Genomic DNA, 22,738 nt, shown 5'->3' with positions numbered 1-22,738 from the left:
CAAGTTTACATCATGCCAATTGGCTAGATGGTATCCCATATGGACAGTTTGCTAGAGTGAAAAGAAATTGCACGGATGAAACAACTTGCAATGAACAATTGGAAGAAGTTTCAGAACGCTTTCGAAAAAAGGGGTATAAATCCTCAATAATAGAGAAAGCAAGAGCAAAAGTAGATAGTGTAAATAGAATGGAACTTCTGAAGGCCAAAGAAAAAGAAAATACATGTGATAAATTTCAGTGGGCCTTTCTTAGCCAGTTTAGCAACAACCATAGAGAGATGGAGAGGATTTTTAGAACTAATTGGAAACTGTTACTACAGGACCCTATTTTATCAAAAGAACTACCTAGTAACCCTGTTTTTATCTATAAAAAAGCTCCATCCCTCAAAAACCATCTTGTGCGAAGCAGTATGGATACTGAAGTCAGACAAAGTATCCGCACAAAAGGGTTTCATAGATGCGGTTTCTGTCTGATGTGCAAGACGGTAAAAAGTGAAACTAGCAAAATTCAAGAATTCACTGTAAATGATAAAAACTATAAAATTGACCAATTTATTACATGTAGCTCAAGAAATGTGGTATATGCTCTGGAATGCATATGTGGCCTTATATATGTAGGCAAAACAACAAGATGTATGAAAGTCCGCTTAATGGAACATATATATCATATAAGGAAGGGCTTAGATACACATACAGTATCAGCTCACTTTAAAAAGGTTCACAAATCCAAAGAGTGCTACATTAAAAATTTAAAAATTTTGGGGAATTCAGCTGGTTTTGCCTAAGAATAGAACTAGAGATCTGGAAAAGAGACTTTCTAGGAATGAGATGCGGTGGATATATGAGTTAAAAACATTAATACCAAAGGGATTAAATAGTGAGTTCGAATTAAAATGTTTTTTAACTTGATGTAAATAATTTTTTATGTATATTGTTTTTTAATATTGTTGTTTTTATTATATTGTAAAGATGATGCATTATGCACTTTATTATTGTACCACGGATTATGTTTACCTGTTTGACATGTTACTTATATGTGCTGAGAAGCTGACTTCCCCTTACTGCAGCAGAATGGATCTTTGGAACGCATAAGTTGTGTTCCTGTATCTACCATGATACATCATTGGCTAAACGGAAGGTGTGGAACGCAAGCGGACGGGTCACATGACCGTACGTGACAGTACCTGCGTCACGACGGCGATGCCTCTCGTGAGGACACTTGCGTGTCAGGAGAGAGGCTAAGCTTGGAGCGCAAAGTCGCGGATCAGATGACCCGCAGCGCTCACGTGATTCCACCGGAGTCGCGAGGGCGACACCTTCTGGCAGAACACGTATATTGGGAAATAGGTCCAATGTAAAAGTAGAGGGCCATTTAACCTGATGCATTCTTATGACGTCATTCTGGCTGCGATAGTGGCGGGAGTCAGCGGATCATTAAGCTGCAGGTGAGTGACGTTTGGACTTAATTATGAGGGTATTTAAGGAGGTTTTTATTTGATTATGGCCATGCTTCTGATGAAGGACCCAACAGGGTCGGAAACGTGTTAAGCTTGGCCAATTGCGGCAATAAGAGATCATCGTTACCTCACCACTTTCTTCCATTGGAGAGAAACAGTCCGGACCTGTATCTAATACTCCAGCCTGATTTCCATCTGGGTGATATTTGGAGGATCGTGGAAGCGGTGCTGCTCGGCCACCAACAGACTCTTGTTATATGCTGTTTTATTCATTTGATTCTGTAAGTGCAAATTTTTCTATTAAATTTACCTTTACCATAAGGTTTTGCACTATTTTCTTTTTTCTGTTCTTGTATCCACCCAATATTGGGAGATACTATTATTGTTACAGATCCTAGGATACAAAGAACAGTGGAAACTTTTCACCTATTAAGTGGATTAACTGGTAAAGAAGGACTTCCTTTGGAATATTGGTTTACATGTAGAAATAAGAAGCGCAGAATCATATATACATAACTTTCTTTTTTGCATGTCTTTTTGGGTTGTGGATGTACATCCCGTTGTATATTGGCTGCTAGCAGATTTTATTTCCTTACAGCGCACCATTTATCAGCTATTTTATTTCCAGGGATTATGCATCTTGCCATATACATCATGCAATAGTAGATTTTTTTTTTCTGGCATAATTTACTTTTCAATAACCATTGTCTTTTAGAGGTATTTACTAATTTTCATAAATATGCATTATGGTAATCATACGCAAACGTATTCACCATTTCCCAGGTTAAGTAAGGACTGAGGGCCTGATTCAGAGCCGTTTGCACTGAATCAGGGCTAGGCTTCTTTTTTTTTTTGGAGCAGCCTCTTGGCCGCTCGCATAGCCGTGGGTGACCACCCACAGCTATTGCAAGCGACCAGGATGATGGTCGCGATGGTCAAGACCATTGAGACCATCAGGCTTACGACGAGACCCTTGTGGTAGGGTCTCGCCCATCGCAAGCCCCAGAGAGCTTTCAGCTCTAACAGAGATGTCAGTGGGGCCGCCCCCAAATGGCAGGTGTTCTCATGTGAATGCCTCCGCTTGGGCAGCCACCCCCCGGCCCGCCCACCAAAGGGGGTGAGCTGTCACTCAACATCGACAGCTCGCCCCCTTTGGTGCGAGACCCGGAGCGACGGAGTGCCCGTCGCTAGCCGGGTCTCGCGCATGCGCACGACGGAGCCGGCTCCGTCGTGAGCATGCGCTGTGGGCCACCATCGACCCGGTTGCGAGCGCTCAGCGCTTGCGACCAGGTCTGAATCAAGCCCTGATATCCCTAACAAAGTATGCTACATTTAATACTTATTTTAAATTGGGAATATTTTTTTTATTTATGGAGATAATATTACCATCCATTTATATGTATTCGTTTTTTGTTTTCCTTTTTTCTTCATTTTTTTTTTTAAATATGAAATCATTAAAAGTTATATTTTAGCTACTGTCTAGAAGTGTGCCCCCCAAAAGGAGCCTTATTTCTGTCTCTCCTGCCTCTTGCGGGAAAGATCCCAATGACATGTTTTTACTGTTTACCCTATGCTTTATGGTCCTGTGGCCACTTTGTGCCGTCTTACAAATAAGATATAAAAATTAAGAATAAAATAGCAAATAAAGATCTTTCTGGATACAGGAAACCCATGTCATCATCCAGAATAAGAGGACCATCCAGCATGAGTACTATGCCTTACGCGTTTCATTGTATCATACAACATCCTCAGGGCTATAAAGAAACAAACTTTGCTCTTCCACCCTCGTGCACCCAATATAACTGGCAAAACAAGACAAATGTGAACGTACTATGATTAAACATATGAATCACTTATCTCAAAAATCTTTCTAAAAACATTGAAGAAAATGGACACTGACACAAACCTCCATCAGTCTTCACAACGCGTTTCGTCCTGACCACCAGTGTGGTCTGCATGACTTCCTCAGGGTTATATACAATAATAACAAGCTTAAGTTCTTCAACACTATCATCTAAAATTAGACACCAGTGTAAGTACTATGTAATGAAACGTATATCGGAGTCCTAAGACCTCCATATCTAAAAGGTGGCACTTCTATTAAGGTGAGGTCTTAAGATTCCGGATATCTGTTTGCGGCCATTTTGACCTTACTGCTGGTGATTTACACTAGTCTCTAATTTTAGATGATGGTCATGGTATATAAACGGGGGGCACAATTTTGACGACCATATAATAGTTGGTGCACATTTTGTAAAAGCATCATACAGACACATTACTGTGGACCCCACTCTGCTACACAAGAATGCAATATAAAGTCACGTGTGTAGTATGATTGTAAAGAGAGGCTAATCACCTATTATGTTTTAGTATTGCAGTGTTTGTATACAGATACTGTATAAAGAATGAATAAGTAAGGTATTATTATACATGAGGATAATCTCACATGTGACAGTATATAGGTAGGATAATGGTGACGTCCCTTCTACTGATGTATGAGATACACCAGAGAGTGAGAGGAGGAGACTGGTCAGATTTCTGGGCTGGTAACACACAGTGACATGATGTGAGGAGGAGAGCAGGAGTATAATAGGGGCTGATGGCTCCTCATGTATGAGATACACCAGAGAGTGTGAGGAGACTGGTCAGATCATTGGGCTGGTAACACACAGTGACATGATGTGAGGGGGGAGAGCAGGAGTATAATAGAGGCTGATGGCTCCTGATGTATGAGATGCACCACAGAGTATGGGGAGGAGACTGGTCAGATCTCTGGGCTGGTAACACATGGACATGATGTGAGGGGGAGAGTAGGAGTATAATAGGGGCTGATGGCTCCTGATGTATGAGATACACCAGAGAGTGTGGGGAGGAGACTGGTCAGATCTCTGGGCGGTTAACACACAGTGACATGATGTGAGGGGGGAAGAGCAGGAGACTAATAGGGGCTGATGGCAGATACATGTTACTCATTAGTTTGTACTGACAGAGGAGGGTGTAGGATAAGAGATTGTTGTAGTGACTGTGCAAGAAGAATATGTGACTCTTTTCTGTAATTAGTGCTTATTACTCACCTGTGCTGAAATCTGTAGGGATTTCCTCATCCTTAAACTGTTGATCACCGTTCACATACATCTCTTCTTCTCCCACTATATCTTCAGCCTTCATATCAGTCACATACGTCTCTTCTTCTCCCTCTTTACCTTCTGCCTTCATATCAGACACATATGTCCCTTCTTCTCCCTCTATATTTTCTGCCTTCATATCAGTCACATACGTCTCTTCTTCTCCCTCTATATCTTCTGCCTTCATATCAGCCACATGTCTCTTCTTCTCCCTCTATATCTTCTGCCTTCATATCAGTCATATACGTCTCTTCTTCTCCCTCTATATCTTCTGCATTCATATCAGTCACATATGTCTCTTCTTCTCCCTCTATATCTTCTGCCTTCATATCAGTCATATACATCTCTTCTTCTCCCTCTATATCTTCTGCCTTCATATCAGTCACATATGTCTCTTCTTCTCCCTCTACATCTTCTGTCTTCATATCAGTCACATACGTCTCTTCTTCTCCCTCTATATCTTCTGTCTTCATATCAGTCACATACGTCTCTTCTTCTCCCTCTATATCTTCTGCCTTTATATTAGCCAGACTATCACCCTAAGTAGCCCATAAAACAATAAAATAATAGTTAAAAAAAATGTCAGATTTCATTAAATCACATTAAGTCAAAGTATTCTGGTTAATAAGACACACACAGCTTCCTACAGATCATATGAAGTCATTTTAGTATATTGGGGAGACCCTAAATCCCATCTACCTGATGCTCCTGTGGGGTCCTGTGATTCTCCTCTGTACAATCCTGTGAATAAAGAGGACGGGGACATCTCTCTGGGGTATTACTGTTACTGGGTCCATCTGTAGGAGACACACAGTGACTGAGTATACATTGTACTGTATATATGTGATTATCAGATGATGTGTGTATATAGGGGGCCCCCATACCTGCTCTCCCCTGTACAATAAATGACAGTCTCCTCTTACCCAGTGAGGTGAGGGGCCGGTGATTCTCCATCATCACTTCCTTGTACAGACCCCTGTGTTCCTCTATATACTCCCCCTCCTGAATGGAGATATAGACAGTGACATCATAACACCTTATAGGAACGTGACACATACAATGATACAGCCATCACCCAGACACCTCCCCTGGTGTTACTGTATAATGTCCCATTCCCAGCAGTCACCTCTCCAGTCATCACCAAGACACATCCCCTGGTGTTATTGTATAATGTCCCATTCCCAGCAGTCACCTCTCCAGTCATCACCCAGACACATCCCCTGGTGTTACTGTATAATGTCCCATTCCCAGCAGTCACCTCTCCGGTCATCACCCAGACACATCCCCTGGTGTTACTGTGTAATGTCCCCTTCCCAGCAGTCACCTCTCCGGTCCTCACCCAGACACATCCCCTGGTGTTACTGTGTAATGTCCCATTCCCAGCAGTCACCTCTCCAGTCATCACCCAGACACATCCCCTACTGTTACAGTAAAATGTCCAATTCCCAGCAGTCACCTCTCCAGTCACCACCCAGACCCATCCCTTGGTGTTACTGTATAATGTCCCATTCCCAGCAGTCACCTCTCCAGTCATCACCCAGACACATCCCCTGGTGTTACTGTATAATGTCCCATTCCCAGCAGTCACCTCTCCAGTCATCACCCAGACACATCCCCTACTGTTACAGTAAAATGTCCAATTCCCAGCAGTCACCTCTCCAGTCACCACCCAGACCCATCCCCCGGTGTTACTGTATAATGTCCCATTCCCAGCAGTCACCTCTCCAGTCATCACCTAGACACATCCCCTTGTGTTACTGTATAATGTCCCATTCCAAGCAGTCACCTTTACAGTCATCACCCAGACCCATCCCCTGGTGTTACTGTATAATGTCCCATTCCCAGCAGTCACCTCTCCAGTCATCACCCAGACCCATCCCCTGGTGTTACTGTATAATGTCCCATTCCCAGCAGTCACCACCCAGACACATCCCCTACTGTTACAGTAAAATGTCCAATTCCCAGCAGTCACCTCTCCAGTCACCATCCAGACCCATCCCCTGGTGTTACTGTATAATGTCCCATTCCCAGCAGTCACCTCTCCAGTCATCACCCAGACACATCCCCTGGTGTTACTGTATAATGTCCCATTCCCAGCAGTCACCTCTCCAGTCATCACCCAGACACATCCCCTACTGTTACAGTAAAATGTCCAATTCCCAGCAGTCACCTCTCCAGTCACCACCCAGACCCATCCCCCGGTGTTACTGTATAATGTCCCATTCCCAGCAGTCACCTCTCCAGTCATCACCCAGACCCATCCCCTGGTGTTACTGTATAATGTCCCATTCCCAGCAGTCACCTCTCCAGTCATCACCCAGACACATCCCCCGGTGTTATTGTATAATGTCCCATTGCCAGCAGTCACCTCTCCAGTCATCACCCAGACACATCCCCTAGTGTTACTGTATCATGTCCCATTCCCAGCAGTCACCTCTCCAGTCATCACCCAGACATCCCCTGGTGTTACTGTATCATGTCCCATTCCCAGCAGTCACCTCTCCAGTCATCATCCAGACATCCCCTGGTGTTACTGTATCATGTCCCATTGCCAGCAGTCACCTCTCCAGTCATCACCCAGACACATCCCCTGGTGTTACTGTATCATGTCCCATTCCCAGCAGTCACCTCTCCAGTCATCACCCTGACACATCCCCTGGTGTTACTGTATCATGTCCCATTCCCAGCAGTCACCTCTCCAGTCATCACCCTGACACATCCCCTGGTGTTACTGTATAATGTCCCATTCCCAGCAGTCACCTCTCCAGTCATCACCCTGACACATCCCCTGGTGTTACTGTATCATGTCCCATTCCCAGCAGTCACCTCTCCAGTCATCACCCAGACACATCCCCTGGTGTTGCTGTATCATGTCCCATTGCCAGCAGTCACCTCTCCAATCATCACCCAGACACATCCCCTGGTGTTGCTGTGTAATGTCCCATTCCCAGCAGTCACCTCTCCAGTCATCACCCAGACACGTCCCCTGGTGTTACTGTATAATGTCCTATTCCCAGCAGTCACCTCTCCAGTCATCACCCAGACACGTCCCCTGGTGTTACTGTATAATGTCCCATTCCCAGCAGTCACCTCTCCAGTCAACACCCAGACACGTCCCCTGGTGTTACTGTATAATGTCCCATTCCCAGCAGTCTCCTCTCCAGTCATCACCCAGACACATCCCCTGGTGTTACTGTATAATGTCCCAGTCCCAGCAATCACCTCTCCAGTCATCACCCAGACACATCCCCTGGTGTTACTGTATAATGTCCTATTCCCAGCAGTCACCTCTCCATTCATCACCCAGACACGTCCCCTGGTGTTACTGTATAATGTCCCATTCCCAGCAGTCACCTCTCCAGTCATCACCCAGACACGTCCCCTGGTGTTACTGTATAATGTCCCATTCCCAGCAGTCACCTCTCCAGTCAGCAGCTGAATGATCTTGTTGGTGAGTTCCAGGATCTTCTGGTCATTGTGTCTCTTATGTATCAGTGAGTGAGGTGGAGGCACCGTGATGGGACTCTGTGTGTCATGAGGACTGAGCAGAACCCAGAGACGGCTGCTGGGTATCTCACGGTCATCGGATGTCTTCTTTACTACTGTGTAATCCTGTGTATTGGGGGAGACATAAAATATCACTGCATACACTCCCAGATCCCCTCACCTCCTCAGTCATGTCAGTGCACAACAGGGGGTATAACAGCTGTACAGAGGTGTCAGTAACAAAGGGGAGGGGGAAGGGAACAGAAGAGGTTAATAACACAGGGATAGGACAACAGGCAGCCCAGGGGACACACAAAGGGTTACACAATACAGAATCCCATCAGTCACTCTGCACAAATGGTGAAATGACAAATGACCGCACCTCAGATGTATGTTACATGTGTGACCAGCCTGCCGGCCGTGTGTGTGCAGCGTAGGGTGGGGTGAGACATGTCCTGGGGGATAATCAGTGACACTCTGAGGATCTGGGGACTGTCACAGCCACTGGCTGTCTCTGAGAGACTCTCTATTGCTCAGGATAACAAGACGCCCTGACAGACAGTCTCAGCTCAGGGAGTCAGGGGAAATTGTGGTTGTGCTGTCAGGTGTTATTATATAATAGGAGTGAGGTAAGAGTATATAATAATAACACATTACATTTATTATAGACAATAACACATAAAACAAACCAATGCACTTAGATGTATAATGTCAGTCTCTCAGGTGTAGATCTCTATGTTACAAGGAAATATAGTTACACACCCAGTAACTGTGCAGAGTGCTCCTGTAACAGAGTATTAGGATTGTAGTAATACGTTTGTACATAGTGACACAAGGTATAAAAGCCACATTCCTCTGACTATAATCATTACTAGCCCGAGAGAAAAGAGAGTTACTGTGCGATAGCTGAGTCAGGGATAATACATGGTCAGTAATAAGATCATTGGTAGAAGGGGATATAATATGTCATGTACCTGGCACAGAGATCACAGACCCTTTGGACACATCCTCTAATCATAAATTACCCCAAATGTTTTAGTAAGTTTCGTAGTTTGGCGAAAAACGACCGCGCAGATATTGGGTGAATAAAAAAAAACATTAAAAATGGTTTTAACGTATCGGGTGATTTTTCGGGGGGTGGTATAGATGCGTCAAGTGTTTTAAACATCACATAAGGTCACAGCAGGTGTTTTTTCTAAAGGTTTTTAAAATTGCGTTTTTATAACATGAAAATATACTTGTGCCCATTTTAACGTATCCCCAATTTACATGGGACAGTAATTTCCTGGGAAAAAACGGCTTTCTATCATTTCCAACGTTTTTTTTTTCACACAATTTTGCACGGTCGTTTTTCACCAACGTTCGCAACATAAGAATTTTTTTTGGGTTGATTTATCATTGGGAGGGGTCCAAAGGTTTCTGAAATAAATCCCCACAATCCCCAAAACTAGAGATTTTAAATTTGTTTTCTCATGATCTCGGATGGAGAAAACTTTTTTTCCAGGTTTTTCTTCTCCATTTTCACCCATGTCAAAAAAAACTGCAATTTTATCTGGTAATTGAATAACTTTATTTCCTTGTAGCATAGAGATATACACCTCAGAGAATGACATTATACTTTTAAGTGGATTGGTTTGTTTAATAGTCTATAATAAATTATATATATATATATATATATATTTATTTATATATATATACTCTTACCTCACTCCTATTATATAATAACACCTGACATCACAACCACAATTTCCCCTGACGGTTGCTTATAATTAGGACATCACGGTCGCCCTTAGGAGGCTGCTGACCTGTCTTATTGCTAATGTGGGTGTAATACTGACCTCTGGATGGATACTGGCGCTAATTATACCTTACTAGTTACAGCTCAGGGAGTGCAGCCTTATATCCTTCCCCAGCTCCTGTTATGTATCATATGGTATATACAGTACATACATGTTATATCTATTATGTGTTATTCCCTGACCACTCATTACTGTTATTATTACTCTACAGCTAATAATAGGACACCGCAGGCTGCTCCCCCTGTATAATAATAATAACAACAGGACACCGCAGGCTGCTCCCCCTGTATAATAATAATAACAGGACACCACAGGTTGCTCCCCCTGTGTAATAATAATAATAATAATAACAGGACACCACAGGCTACTCTCCCTGTATAATAATAATAACAGGACACCGCAGGCTGCTTCCCCTGTATAATAATAATAATAACAACAGGACACCACAGGCTGCTCCCCCTGTATAATAATAATAATAATAATAATAATAATAATAATAATAATGACACCACAGGCTGCTCCTCCTGTATAATAATAACAGGACACCAAAGGCTGCTCCACCTGTATAATAATAATATTAACAGGACACCACAGGCTGCTCCCCTTCTATAATAACAGGACACCACAGGCTGCTCCCCCTGTATAATAATAATAACAGGACACCAAAGGCTGCTCCCCCTGTATAATAATAACAGGACACCAAAGGCTGCTCCCCCCGTATAATAATATTACCAGGACACCACAGGCTGCTCCCCTGTATAATAATATTAACAGGACACCACAGGCTGCTCCCCCTGTATAATAATAATATTAACATAACAGGACACCACAGGCTGCTCCCCCCGTATAATAATAATATTAACAGGACACCACAGGCTGCTCCCCCTGTATAATAATAATATTAACAGGACACCACAGGCTTCTCCCCCTGTATAATATTAACAGGACACCACAGGCTGCTCCCCCTGTATAATAAAAATAACAGGACACCACAGGCTGCTCCCCCTGTAAAGTAGGACACCGTTACCTGCTGCTGCCGTACACTTGCCTCCACCTGGCTGGCTCCGGCATGTCTATGACAAAATGGCAGCTAGATCCCCTGTGGCCCCGCCCCCTCTGCTCTGTGACTGGGAGACTATAAGAATATGGCCGCCGGTCACCGTACATGAGGACACCATTATACTATTATTTCTATTACTCTAGTGATGAAGCTGTGAGCGGCAGGTGCAGGTGGCTGCTAATTACAGGACGTCCTTATTTTGTGCCGCCTGATTGGCTACTCCCTGCTGCCAATCACCGCCCTGAGGGGAATGAGAGGGTCCAAAAAAAGAAGAAAGTTGTCCTCTCGTGTGTGAGCGGTCACACGGTCTGATCACATGATTAGATGCAACCTAATGACGTCAGGGGAAAAGAAACAATACTCAGGAAATCACACTCTTCTTCCGGGATGTGCGTTCCACCCTTCTTCCGGGATGTGCGTTCCACACACAGGAAATGCGATCTCGACTTATCCATTGTTGCAGTTTCCCAGGTGTCCGTCCTGAGTGTCCGGCAGCAGCAGGTAATTGTGTCCTACTCTACAGGGGGAGCAGCCTGTGGTGTCCTGATATTATTATTATACAGGTGGTGCGGCCTGTGGTGTCCTGTTATTAATATTATACAGGGGAGCAGCTTGTGGTGTCCTGTTATTATTATTATACAGGGGGAGCAGCCTGTGGTGTCCTGTTATGATTATTATTATACAGGGGGAGCGACCTGTGGTGTCCTGTTATTATTATACAGGGTGAGCAGCCTGTGGTGTCCTGTTCTTAATATTAATATACAGGGGGAGCAGTCTGTGGTGTCCTGTTATTATTATACAGGGGGAGCAGCCTGTGGTGTCCTGTTATTATTATTATACAGGGGAAGCAGCCTGTGGTTTCCTGTTACTATTATACATGGGGAGCAGGCTGTGGTGTCCTGTTATTATTATTATACAGGGGGAGCAGCCTGTGGTGTCCTGTTATGATTATTATTATACAGGGGGAGCGACCTGTGGTGTCCTGTTATTATTATACAGGTTGTGCAGCCTGTGGTGTCCTGTTCTTAATATTATTAATATACAGGGGGAGCAGCCTGTGGTGTCCTGTTATTATTATACAGGGGGAGCAGCCTGTGGTGTCCTGTTACTATTATACAAGGGGAGAAGTCTATAGCCATAGCTACAGGGAGATGGGATGGAAGGGGCGTTTCAAACTGATGGGGATCTAGCTCCTCCCATAAGGAAAAGGCAGAGAGCGGCCATTGCTGTGTCTGGCAGTAGGTAAGGGTGTTTACTATTTTTTATATAGGGGGAGTAGGCTGTGGTGCTGCACTATCAACATACAGGTAGAGCAGGCTATGGTGTAATATATAATACTGGTGGAGCAGGTTTTAGTGGTCTGTTATAATACAGGTGAATCAGATTTCAGTATCAGGTATAATATAGCTGTAGCAGTCTCTGGTGCTGCCTTACCATCAAGCAGGTAGATCAAACACCAATGTTACATATAATACAGGTGGAGCAGACCCTGGTGTTACTATACTACAGGTGGAGCAGTCACTGCTCGGTGGGTAACAGACTATAGAGAAAGGGAGGTGTCCAGAGCTCTCAGACCCCCCATACAGAACGTATCAGCTGTAGCTGGCGGTCAGTACCCTCAGTAGGTGGTTATTAGTGTTACATATAATACAGGTGGAGCAGACCCTGGTGTTGCACATAATACAGGTGGAGCAGTCACTGCTCGGTGGGTAACAGACTATAGAGATAGGGAGGTGTCCGGAGCACTCAGACCCCCCATACAGAACGTAGCAGCTGTAGCTGGCGGTCAGTACCCTCAGTAGGTGGTTATTAGTGTGGAAGTGACAGAATACACAGAGAGACACCATAGTGTACACCGGGTGATGTATAAGATGCACAGACGTCCTCTGTAATAGGCCCTGCTGACTCCTCACCTGTCTGAGGCTTTCTTAGCTTTCTTTTCATTCCTCTAATTATCACCAACCTGTATGGATCTCCCTCTGCTCCCAGCACTTTCTCTATTACTACCCTGTGTGTAGGGACCAGTGTTTCCCAGTGCCAGTCCTCAGGGAACCATGATAGTGCATGTTTTGCAGGTCTCCTCACAAAATCACCAGTGAGATAATTATCACCACGTCTGGAGCATTTAGATTGTGTCAGTCAGTAATGAAGGCACTAGTAAGGAGATATAGAAAACATGCCCTGTTAGGAATCCCTGGTGACTGGAGATGAGAAACACTGTTCTAGATATTGAGTGTGTAAGGGATTATCTTCCAATAAATGCTTCATCCTCTCCCCTATGCTACATACACATGGCTGGCAGGATTGTCACACATGTAATGTACATCCTGATAGGCTAACTGTGGATTCCAGCATGACAGGGCATGCTGGGACTTATGGTCCCACTACAGCTGCGGAGTCACAGATAGTACAACACTGCTGACACTCAGTAATTATTGCAGATGTGGGAGCAGAGAAAATAAGATGGGTGATTGTACACAAGTCACCCATATATTAGGAGACAGAGGAATAGGGCAGTAGTGGGGGAGAGAGGCTGGCTGGGAGATGTGGTGCACTATCGGAGGTGTATAATGGGGGAGGGGGAGCAGAGAAGTAGGGTAAGATGATGGGGGCAGAGACTTTATCCTAGGTTACTGGGGAGAAGACCTGAGGGTGGAATGAGGAGGAAAAGGTGGGTGGGCTGTGAGGGATCTGGCCTGGGGAAATATCTTGTCATATGGTGTGTACTTGTGTGTATTATACTATGTGTAATAGTCACTGGTTATCAGGTGTGTGACCTGTGTATAGTGATCAGTGTGTATCTGGTGTGTGATATCAGTGTGACCTGTGTGTATAGTGATCAGTGTGTATCTAGTGTGTGATATCAGTGTGACCTGTGTATAGGTATCAGTGTGTATCAGGTGTGTGACCTGTGTATTGTGATCAGTGACATCACTTATATCTATAGTAATAATACAGGGACATGACTGGGGAGGTGAGAGGATCTGGGAGTGTCACAGTTCCATTACTTATATCTATAGTAATAATACAGGGACATGACTGGGGAGGTGAGGGGATCTGGGAGTGTCACAGTGACATCACTTATATCTATAGTAATAATACAGGGACATGACTGGGGAGGTGAGAGGATCTGGGAGTGTCACAGTTCCATTACTTATATCTATAGTAATAATACAGGGACATGACTGGGGAGGTGAGGGGATCTGGGAGTGTCACTGTGACATCACTTTTATCTATAGTAATAGTACAGGAACATGACTGGGGAGGTGAGCGGATCTGGGAGTGTCACAGTGACATCACATATCTATAGTAATAATACAGGGACATGACTGGGGAGGTGAGGGGATCTGGGAGTGTCACAGTGATATCACTTATATCTATAGTAATAATACAGGGACATGACTGGGGAGGTGAGGGGATCTGGGAGTGTCACAGTGACATCACTTATATCTATAGTAATAATACAGGGACATGACTGGGGAGGTGAGGGGGTCTGGGAGTGTCACAGTGACATCACTTATATCTATAGTAATAATACAGGGACATGACTGGGGAGGTGAGGGGGATCTGGGAGTGTCACAGTGACATCACTTATATCTATAGTAATAATACAGGGACATGACTGGGGAGGTGAGGGGATCTGGGAGTGTCACAGTGACATCACTTATATCTATAGTAATAATACAGGGACATGACTGGGGAGGTGAGGGGATCTGGGAGTGTCACAGTGACATCACTTATATCTATAGTAATAATACAGGGACATGACTGGGGAGGTGAGGGGATCTGGGAGTGCCACAGTGACATCACTTATATCTATAGTAATAATACAGGGACATGACTGGGGAGGTGAGGGGATCTGGGAGTGTCACAGTGACATCACTTATATCTATAGTAATAATACAGGGACATGACTGGGGAGGTGAGAGGGTCTGGGAGTGTCACAGTGACATCACTTATATCTATAGTAATAACTGAGCAGCAGGGAGCCGGTCTCAGATATAGTATTAATCCCACAGTCCTCACTAGAGTTTGGACTTAGTACATTGTTCACAGTATGTTGTTGTCACTGACCCAAAGATGTCGGAGCTGCAGGATATACTATATACTCTTCATTTTCCTGTATATAGGAGATTGTTACAAGACAAGTATTTGTAAAATAGAGTTTTTTTGTATATTATGTAAAATGAACACCTGAATAAACAGTCTCATTTAAATGGAGTTTAAGTGACCTTTCCATGTTTCCCCCAATACAAAGGGTTATACAGTACTAAAGAAGACATCCAATGAGCATGAGACACCCAGCAGCCAACCCCGTGTGTCAGGAGGACTGAGCAGGACTCAGAGTCCCATCACGGTGCCTCCACTTCACTCACTGATACATGAGAGACACAATGACCAGAAGATCCTGGAACTCACCAACAAGATCATTCAGCTGCTGACTGGAGAGGTGACTGCTGGGAATGGGACATTATACAGTTACACCAGGGGATGTGTCTGGGTGATGACTGGAGAGGTGTCTGCTGGGAATGGGACATTATACAGTAACACCAGGGGATGTGTCTGGGTGATGACTGGAGAGGTGACTGCTGGGAATGGGACATTATACAGTAACACCAGGGGATGTGTCTGGGTGATGACTGGAGAGGTGACTGCTGGGAATGGGACATTATACAGTAACACCAGGGGATGTGTCTAGGTGATGACTGTATCATTGTGTTTGTCAGGTTCCTATAAGGTGTCAGGATGTCACTGTCTATGTCTTCATGCAGGAGGGGGTGTATGTAGAGGAACACAATGGTCTGTACAAGGACGTGATGATGGAGAATCACCGGGCCTTCGCATCGCTGGGTAAGAGGTTACTGTAATTTATTGTACAGGGGAGAGCAGGTATGGGGGCCCCCTGTATACACACATCACCTGTTAATCACATATATACAATGTAATCAGTCACTGTGTGTCTCCTACAGATGGACCCAGTAACAGAAAGACCCCAGAGAGATGTCCCCACCCTCTGTATTCACAGGATTGTACAGAGGAGAATCACAGGATCCCACAGGAACATCAGGTAGATGGGATTTAGGGTCTCACCAATATACCACAGTGACTGTCACTATATGATCTGTAGAGAAGCTGTGTGTTTTTTATGCACGGATATTATACTGTCTAATCTCAATTAATGAAATCAAACATTAAAAAAACAAATCAATTTTTGTTTAGGGTGCAGCTCAGGCTAATAAGGTAGAAGATATAGAGGGAGAAGAAAAGACATGTGTGACTGATAATAAGGCAGAAGACATAGAGGGAGAAGTAAAGACGTATGTGACTGATATGAAGGCAGAAGATACAGAGAGAAAAGAAAAGACGTATGTGACTAATATGAAGGCAGAAGATACAGAGAGAAAAGAAAAGACGTATGTGACTGATATGAAGGCAGAAGATATAGAGGGAGAAGAAGAGACGTATGTGACTGATATGAAGGCAGAAGATATAGAGGGAGAAGAAGAGGCATATGTGACTGATATGAAGGAAGAAGATATAGAGGGAGAAGAAGAGACATATGTGACTGATATGAAGGCAGAAGATACAGAGGGAGAAGAAGAGACGTATGTGACTGATATGAAGGCAGAATATATAGAGGGAGAAAAAGAGACGTATGTGACTGATATGAAGGCAGAAGATATAGAGAGAGAAGAAGAGACATATGTGACTGATAATAAGGCAGAAGACATAGAGGGAGATGTAAAGACGTATGTGACTGATATGAAAGCAGAAGATACAGAGAGAAAAGAAAAGACGTATGTGACTAATATGAAGGCAGAAGATACAGAGAGAAAAGAAAAGACGTATGTGACTGATATGAAGGCAGAAGATATAGAGGGAGAAGAAGAGACGTATGTGACTGATATGAAGGCAGAAGATATAGAGGGAGAAGAAGAGGCATATGTGACTGATATGAAGGAAGAAGATATAGAGGGAGAAGAAGAGACATATGTGACTGATATGAAGGCAGAAGATACAGAGGGAGAAGAAGAGACGTATGTGACTGATATGAAGGCAGACTATATAGAGGGAGAAAAAGAGACGTATGTGACTGATTATAAAGCAGAAGATATAGAGGGAGAAGCAGAGACGTTTGTGTGGGGCAATCAGCAGTTTAAGACGGAGGAAATCCCTAAAGATATCAGTACAGGTGAGTAATAAACACTTATTACATAATAGTCACATTCTCCTTGTTCAGTTTCTTATCTTACACCTTCCTCTGTCAGTACAAACTAATGAAGTAAATGTATCTGCCCAGTGGGGGAGTTGGGAGCCATCAGCCCCTATGATATTACTGCTCTCCCCCTCACATCATGTCACTGTGTGTTACCAGCCCAGAGATCTGACCAGTCTCCTCCCCACACTCTCTGGTGTATCGCACATACTAAGATGGAGATCACAGTAGAATGCAGCTAGTATGACCTGTGTGTGTGATATAATGTATAGACCATGCCTGCACTCTGTTACATATGCCGAGATGGAGATTTTCCGTTTTTACGGACTACTCCCCGGCCAGTGTTACTCTTACACCTAAACCGCCTCTTGACAATCATCAGCAAATACTTGATGAAGTCACTGAATGTATGGAGATGTTGGGGTACAGCCGGGCACATTTTATTAGAGTTACACAGTATGGGGATGTAAGGGTACAACTGGGCACGTCTTACTATAGTTACACAGTATAGTATAGTTCTGCAGGGGTGCTAATTCCCATATAATTATTCTTTTCCCAGCAGATGGACAAAGCTGCAGGAATAACTCGGGGAGACGTCTCATATTATCTCCAGATTGTGACCAAGACAATAATAACTTCTCACAGGACTCTCCAGGAGAAAGCCCCTTTACTCCTAGTATACATCCAACATCTCATAGTGCAGATATATCATCTGATCCTTCTAACCATGAAGATTATCCTGGTTGCGTTACAAATAGTTCAGATCACACAAGTGTTAAACAATTTTCATGTTCTGAATGTGGGAAAGGTTTTACAAAGCAGATCAGTCTTTCTAAACATCAGAAGAGAGTACACGCAACTGAAAGGCCTTTTCTGTGTTCTGAGTGTGGGAAATGTTTTATAATGAGAGGAGATCTTACTAGACATACAAAGATTCACAAAAGTGAGAGAGCATATTCATGTTCTGAGTGTGGGAAATGTTTTATAGATAAACCACATCTTGTTACACATCAGAGAATTCATACAGGTGAGAAACCATTTCCATGCTCTGAGTGTGGAAAATGTTTTATAGATAAACCACATCTTGTTACACATCAGAGAATTCATACAGGTGAAAAACCTTTTTTATGTTCTGAGTGTGGGAAATGTTTTAAACAGAAATCACATCTTGTTACACATAAGAGAAGTCACACAGGTGAGAAACAGTTTTCATGCTCTGAGTGTGGGAAATGTTTTACACACAAATCAGTTCTTGTTATACATCAGAGAAGTCACACAGGTGAGAAACCGTTTTCATGCTCTGAGTGTGGGAAATGTTTTACACACAAATCAGTTCTTGTTAGACATCTGAGAAGTCACACAGGTGAGAAGCCATTTCCATGTCCTGAGTGTGGGAAATGTTTTACACAGAAATCAGATCTTGTTATACATCAGAGATATCACACAGGTGAGAAACCATTTCCATGTCCTGACTGTGGGAAAAGTTTTACACAGAAATCAGATCTTGTTACACATAAGAGAAGACACACAGGTGATCAGCCATTTTCATGTTCTCAGTGTGGGAAAGGTTTTACTAAGCAGAAGAGTCTTTCTATGCATCAGAAGAGAGTTCACGCAGCTGGAAGGCCTTTTCCGTGTTGTGAGTGATGGAAATGTTTTATAATCAGAGGTGCTCTTACTAGACAAACAAAGAGTCACACAGGTGAGAGACCATATGCATGTTCTGAGTGTGGGAAATGTTTTATAGAGAAATCACATTTTGTTACATATCAGAGAAGTCACACAAGTGAGAAACCATTTCCATGTTCTGAGTGTGGGAAATGTTTTACAATGAAATAGAAATTGCAGCGATATTTGCAGTACTGTAATATCATTGGGAATTATCAGAACAAGCATAAATACAATGTTAGCCTAGATTGTTGTCCCTGCTTGATGAAGGATAAATGACATTTACATTATCACACTATGGGCCTGATTCAGCAGCAGAAGCAAATGTAGCTGCAGTCTCTTACAGATCGCAGGTGCTAATATATGCTAATGCCGAGGCACAGCCGCCATAACCACGCCCACTGCTGCCTTCTCATTGTACAATGTCACACTTCCATGTAATCATCGGTACCATCGGCACATATCAAGTAGTCACGCAGCATTTATATCAGGTCTGACCAGCCGCAAACACTGCAGCTCTCCTGACACGCAGAGAGGTCTCATGCTGCAGCTGCCATCGCTATAGCTAATTTATACACGCCCATGACATGGCGATCACACGGACAGACACGTCTGCAGCTTTCTGTCCACTCCCCTGTTCCCTCTGTGCGTCCGTATTTGCAATGTGATCGCTGTGTGTGCGCAGTGTGACTTATATGTAGGCGTGATGGCAAATATTCGCTCTATCTGTGTAACTATTGTCATCATGTGTCCACGGGTGACTCAGCTCCTATATACTAATATATTACACTTTATTATATATCCACACGGATGTTACCAACATAGAGCTCCAACAGGTTCCTCATGTAATGGCTTTCAGTTTCCTTATTCTATCAGATCAGAGGTTCCCAAACTCCTCTTATTACAGGACGGGTATTAAGGATATCCATGCTTGAGCGCAGTTGGCTTATTTAGTGCCTCAGTCAGTTTGAATTAACCATTTGGACTCAAGCATGGATATTCTTACACCCTTGACTGTATGGCGGAGTTTGGAAGCTCTGGATTAGATTATTATTGTGCTATTAGCCTATTTGTGTAATAACAAAACCACATGATGTAATATAGGGACATAACTAATCTGTCACCATGACAATGTGCTGGGGATGTAATATGGGAAGTGGGAAACTATGACATCATGTGATGACTGGGCTGTAAGTGATGGTGTGAGATGGGTGATATAATGACATCTGTAACCTCTGATTTTATCTCACTGGATCCAGTATTCTCTGGTTGGGTTTCCTGGTAAATGGATCTAATCTCCTTACAGCAGTCTGATGTCTGGTTCCTTCTAATTAGATCCTTTGTAACCTACTATTTACACTATTCCAAAAGATAAGGACATTAATATCATGATCACTTATGTAATTTATACATTATTAGATAATGTAATTAGTGTTGGGACACAGGAAGCTGCTGGTCCTGGTATAAACCACTAACAGTAATGTCCATTAAGTGCATCAGGCTCCTGATATCCCCAGCAGAATACAGATGTGAGCAGGGTACGTAGTAATTGGGGAATAATACAGGGACATCACAGGATAAGAAGGATCAGTACAGATTGTCCTCAGTATGTCCTGCACTGTCTCACCTCCCACAGTGGTGACACCACCAGTAATGTGCAGGGTCAGGAGATGGAGATTATTTGGTAGTGAGGAAATTATAGAAAGGACAATACAAGCTTTGTTATAAACCTACAAAAATAGTTCAAGAGTTTGGTAACAAGTAAGAAAACCAAACACTGCATGGACCTGTCTGATGTCCATGTGGGGTAACACAGCTGCGTGTGGCGCTTGTTAGTATTTTCCACACTTTTTGACCTGCAAGTTTTTGTACATTGTTAGTAAAGCTGGAATAGTGACCAGTTGTCCTTTTGGTGGTGCACATGTTCTGTGATGGCCTAGGTGTAAGATCTTTGTTTTGTTTTTTAGATTTATCCTAACTTTGCTTTTAGTATCTTTATACTGTGACTGTCTTAGTATCCATTTCTCATACCCAAATAAGAAAGGTTTTGTCTTACACGTGTGCCCCTCTTTCCTGTCTCCTGTCACTGTGACACCGCTCTGGTGTTGGGGATTTGCTCTCTGATGGGCACCTGCATGGATACACTGGCCTGTCCTGCTATTACCTCCTATCATGGTATATATCAGCATTATGTTAGTACATATGTATTAGATAATATGTAATCTCTATTGTATGTTTGCCATGGAGGGAATGACAGCACTGTGCGAGTATCATATCCTGCAGCTTATAATACATGAGTAATACAGAAATGACATATTGTACACAAGCCATGAATAATAACAGGAATTGCTCTGTATGAGTAACTGGACTTTACAGGACTATTATGTGCAGGATGTTACTCTCATCATTAATGTAAGGACCATATTATACCAAAGAGAAAGCCAGGACAGCTATTCCTCATGGATGGCTCCTAATACGTACAGACCCCACCTGATGGAAAATGCCAGGATGCTGCACATCTCTGAGCGTTGGATGTATGATCTGTTATCTATATACAGGTGCACAGCACAGCGTCACTGCTCCAGTATGCCGGGAGCCTCACATCATTACTCTGTTCTGTTACCTAGCTGTATCCATGTCAGTCTTGTCTGATCATAGTTGTAATGGAGTTGTGTGAGCTAAAATACTCTGTGCTGCTGTTACCATTCTAATTTTAGTTTCAGATTACCAGCTCCACCCACCTTATCTGCTGCTTGTGTGTCTGCCCCCAGGTTTGCAGGATACAGCAGCTGCTCATTTTATAATTTGCTTTTCTTGCACTATTCTAGCAGCAAAACATTCACACAATATTATAGTAAATAAAGTATTATAGTAATCTGTAGTATTAAATATTCAATAAATAACATTCCAAGTGTTACTACAGAAGGAAACTATATTCTTGTAACCTTGCAATAAAATGACTCTGATGTAGAAAATTCTGCCTCACTGCTGTGTTTAGTGATAACTTGTGTATAAAGGAAAAGGCGAGGTGTGGGGGAATGAGGGATATACCTGTAACCATTATTATATTGGGATGTAGTCGGCAGCTCTGCGGTAAAATACTGGCTATCAGAATCCCAGAACCAAAATCACCGCTGACATCCTGAGGGTAAGTATTAGGTTAGGTACAAGGAGGAGGCTGAGGGGGGATTAGGGTACTTACCTCCAGGCATCAGGATTCTGACTGTATGCCACTGTTGGTATTCTGACGGCCAACATCCCATCCCCAACTTATATTAATACCAGGGTTCCCGTGTAGTGTATAGTATAGTAATATCAGGGTTCCCGTGTAGTGTATAGTAACACCGGGGTTCCCATGTAGTGTATAGTATAGTAATAACGGGTTCCCATGTAGTGTATAGTAATAGCAGGGTTCCCGTGTAGTGTATAGTATATGGTAATACCGGGGTCCCGTGTAGCGTATAGTAATGCCAGGGTTCCCGTGTAGTGTATAGTATAGTAGTACCGGGGTTCCCATGTAGTGTATAGTATAGTAATACCGGGGTTTCCATGTAGTGTATAGTATAGTAATACCGGGGTTCCCTGTATAGTATAGATATACCGGGGTTCCCATGTAGTGTATAGTATAGTAATACCGGGGTTCCCGTGTAGTGTATAGTATAGTAATACCGGGGTTCCCATGTAGTGTATAGTAATACCAGGGTTCCCGTGTAGTGTATAGTATAGTAATACTGGGGTTCCCATGTAGTGTATAGTATAGTAATACCGGGGTTCCCGTGTATAGTATAGATATACCGGAGTTCCAATGTAGTGTATAGTATAGTAATACCAGGGTTCCCGTATAGTGTATAGTATAGTAATACTGGGGTTCCCGTGTATAGTATAGATATACCGGGGTTCCCATGTAGTGTATAGTACTACTGTGG

At 43.3% G+C, this 22,738-nt stretch overlaps 2 protein-coding genes and 1 pseudogene across 3 annotated transcripts in view; 1 reads left to right on the top strand and 2 right to left on the bottom strand.

Annotated features, from left to right (window-relative positions):
- Positions 1-22,738, bottom strand: part of LOC148501725 (uncharacterized) — a 138,129-nt pseudogene that overhangs the window by 9,299 nt on the left and 106,092 nt on the right. The window lies entirely within an intron of this gene.
- Positions 4,674-11,382, bottom strand: LOC148501727 (uncharacterized). The gene is made up of 6 exons (XM_088450058.1): positions 11,284-11,382; positions 10,895-10,957; positions 8,003-8,194; positions 5,506-5,584; positions 5,282-5,379; positions 4,674-5,121 (listed from the first exon to the last, which is right to left on the bottom strand). The coding sequence occupies exons 1-6, from the start codon at positions 11,380-11,382 to the stop codon at positions 4,771-4,773; spliced, it is 882 nt and encodes a 293-aa protein (XP_088306184.1). The 3' UTR covers positions 4,674-4,770.
- Positions 11,370-21,767, top strand: LOC148501726 (uncharacterized). The gene is made up of 6 exons (XM_088450033.1): positions 11,370-11,428; positions 15,186-15,377; positions 15,700-15,778; positions 15,898-15,995; positions 16,148-17,120; positions 17,704-21,767. Exons 3-6 carry the CDS (start codon positions 15,745-15,747, stop codon positions 18,789-18,791), a joined length of 2,193 nt encoding a protein of 730 aa, XP_088306159.1. The 5' UTR covers positions 11,370-11,428; positions 15,186-15,377; positions 15,700-15,744; the 3' UTR covers positions 18,792-21,767.

This window comes from Taudactylus pleione, unplaced genomic scaffold, assembly GCF_031769625.1.
Source record: "Taudactylus pleione unplaced genomic scaffold, aTauple2 ptg000504l, whole genome shotgun sequence".
NCBI classification, from domain to species: domain Eukaryota; kingdom Metazoa; phylum Chordata; class Amphibia; order Anura; family Myobatrachidae; genus Taudactylus; species Taudactylus pleione.
The sequence above is the reverse complement of the archived record's forward strand: the minus strand, read 5'-3'. Positions and strand labels throughout refer to the sequence as shown.

Coding starts and splice junctions, on each gene's coding strand:
- LOC148501727 (XM_088450058.1), bottom strand. CDS start 11,382: ATGGATAAGTCGAGATCGCATTTCCTGTGTGTGGAACGCACATCCCGG. Junction 10,958..11,283: donor AGTGTGATTTCCTGAGTATT/GTTTCTTTTCCC, acceptor CAGGGGATCTAG/CTGCCATTTTGTCATAGACA. Junction 8,195..10,894: donor CAAGTGTACGGCAGCAGCAG/GTAACGGTGTCC, acceptor CCCAATACACAG/GATTACACAGTAGTAAAGAA.
- LOC148501726 (XM_088450033.1), top strand. CDS start 15,745: ATGATGGAGAATCACCGGGCCTTCGCATCGCTGG. Junction 15,996..16,147: donor GGATCCCACAGGAACATCAG/GTAGATGGGATT, acceptor ATTTTTGTTTAG/GGTGCAGCTCAGGCTAATAA. Junction 17,121..17,703: donor CCCTAAAGATATCAGTACAG/GTGAGTAATAAA, acceptor TTCTTTTCCCAG/CAGATGGACAAAGCTGCAGG.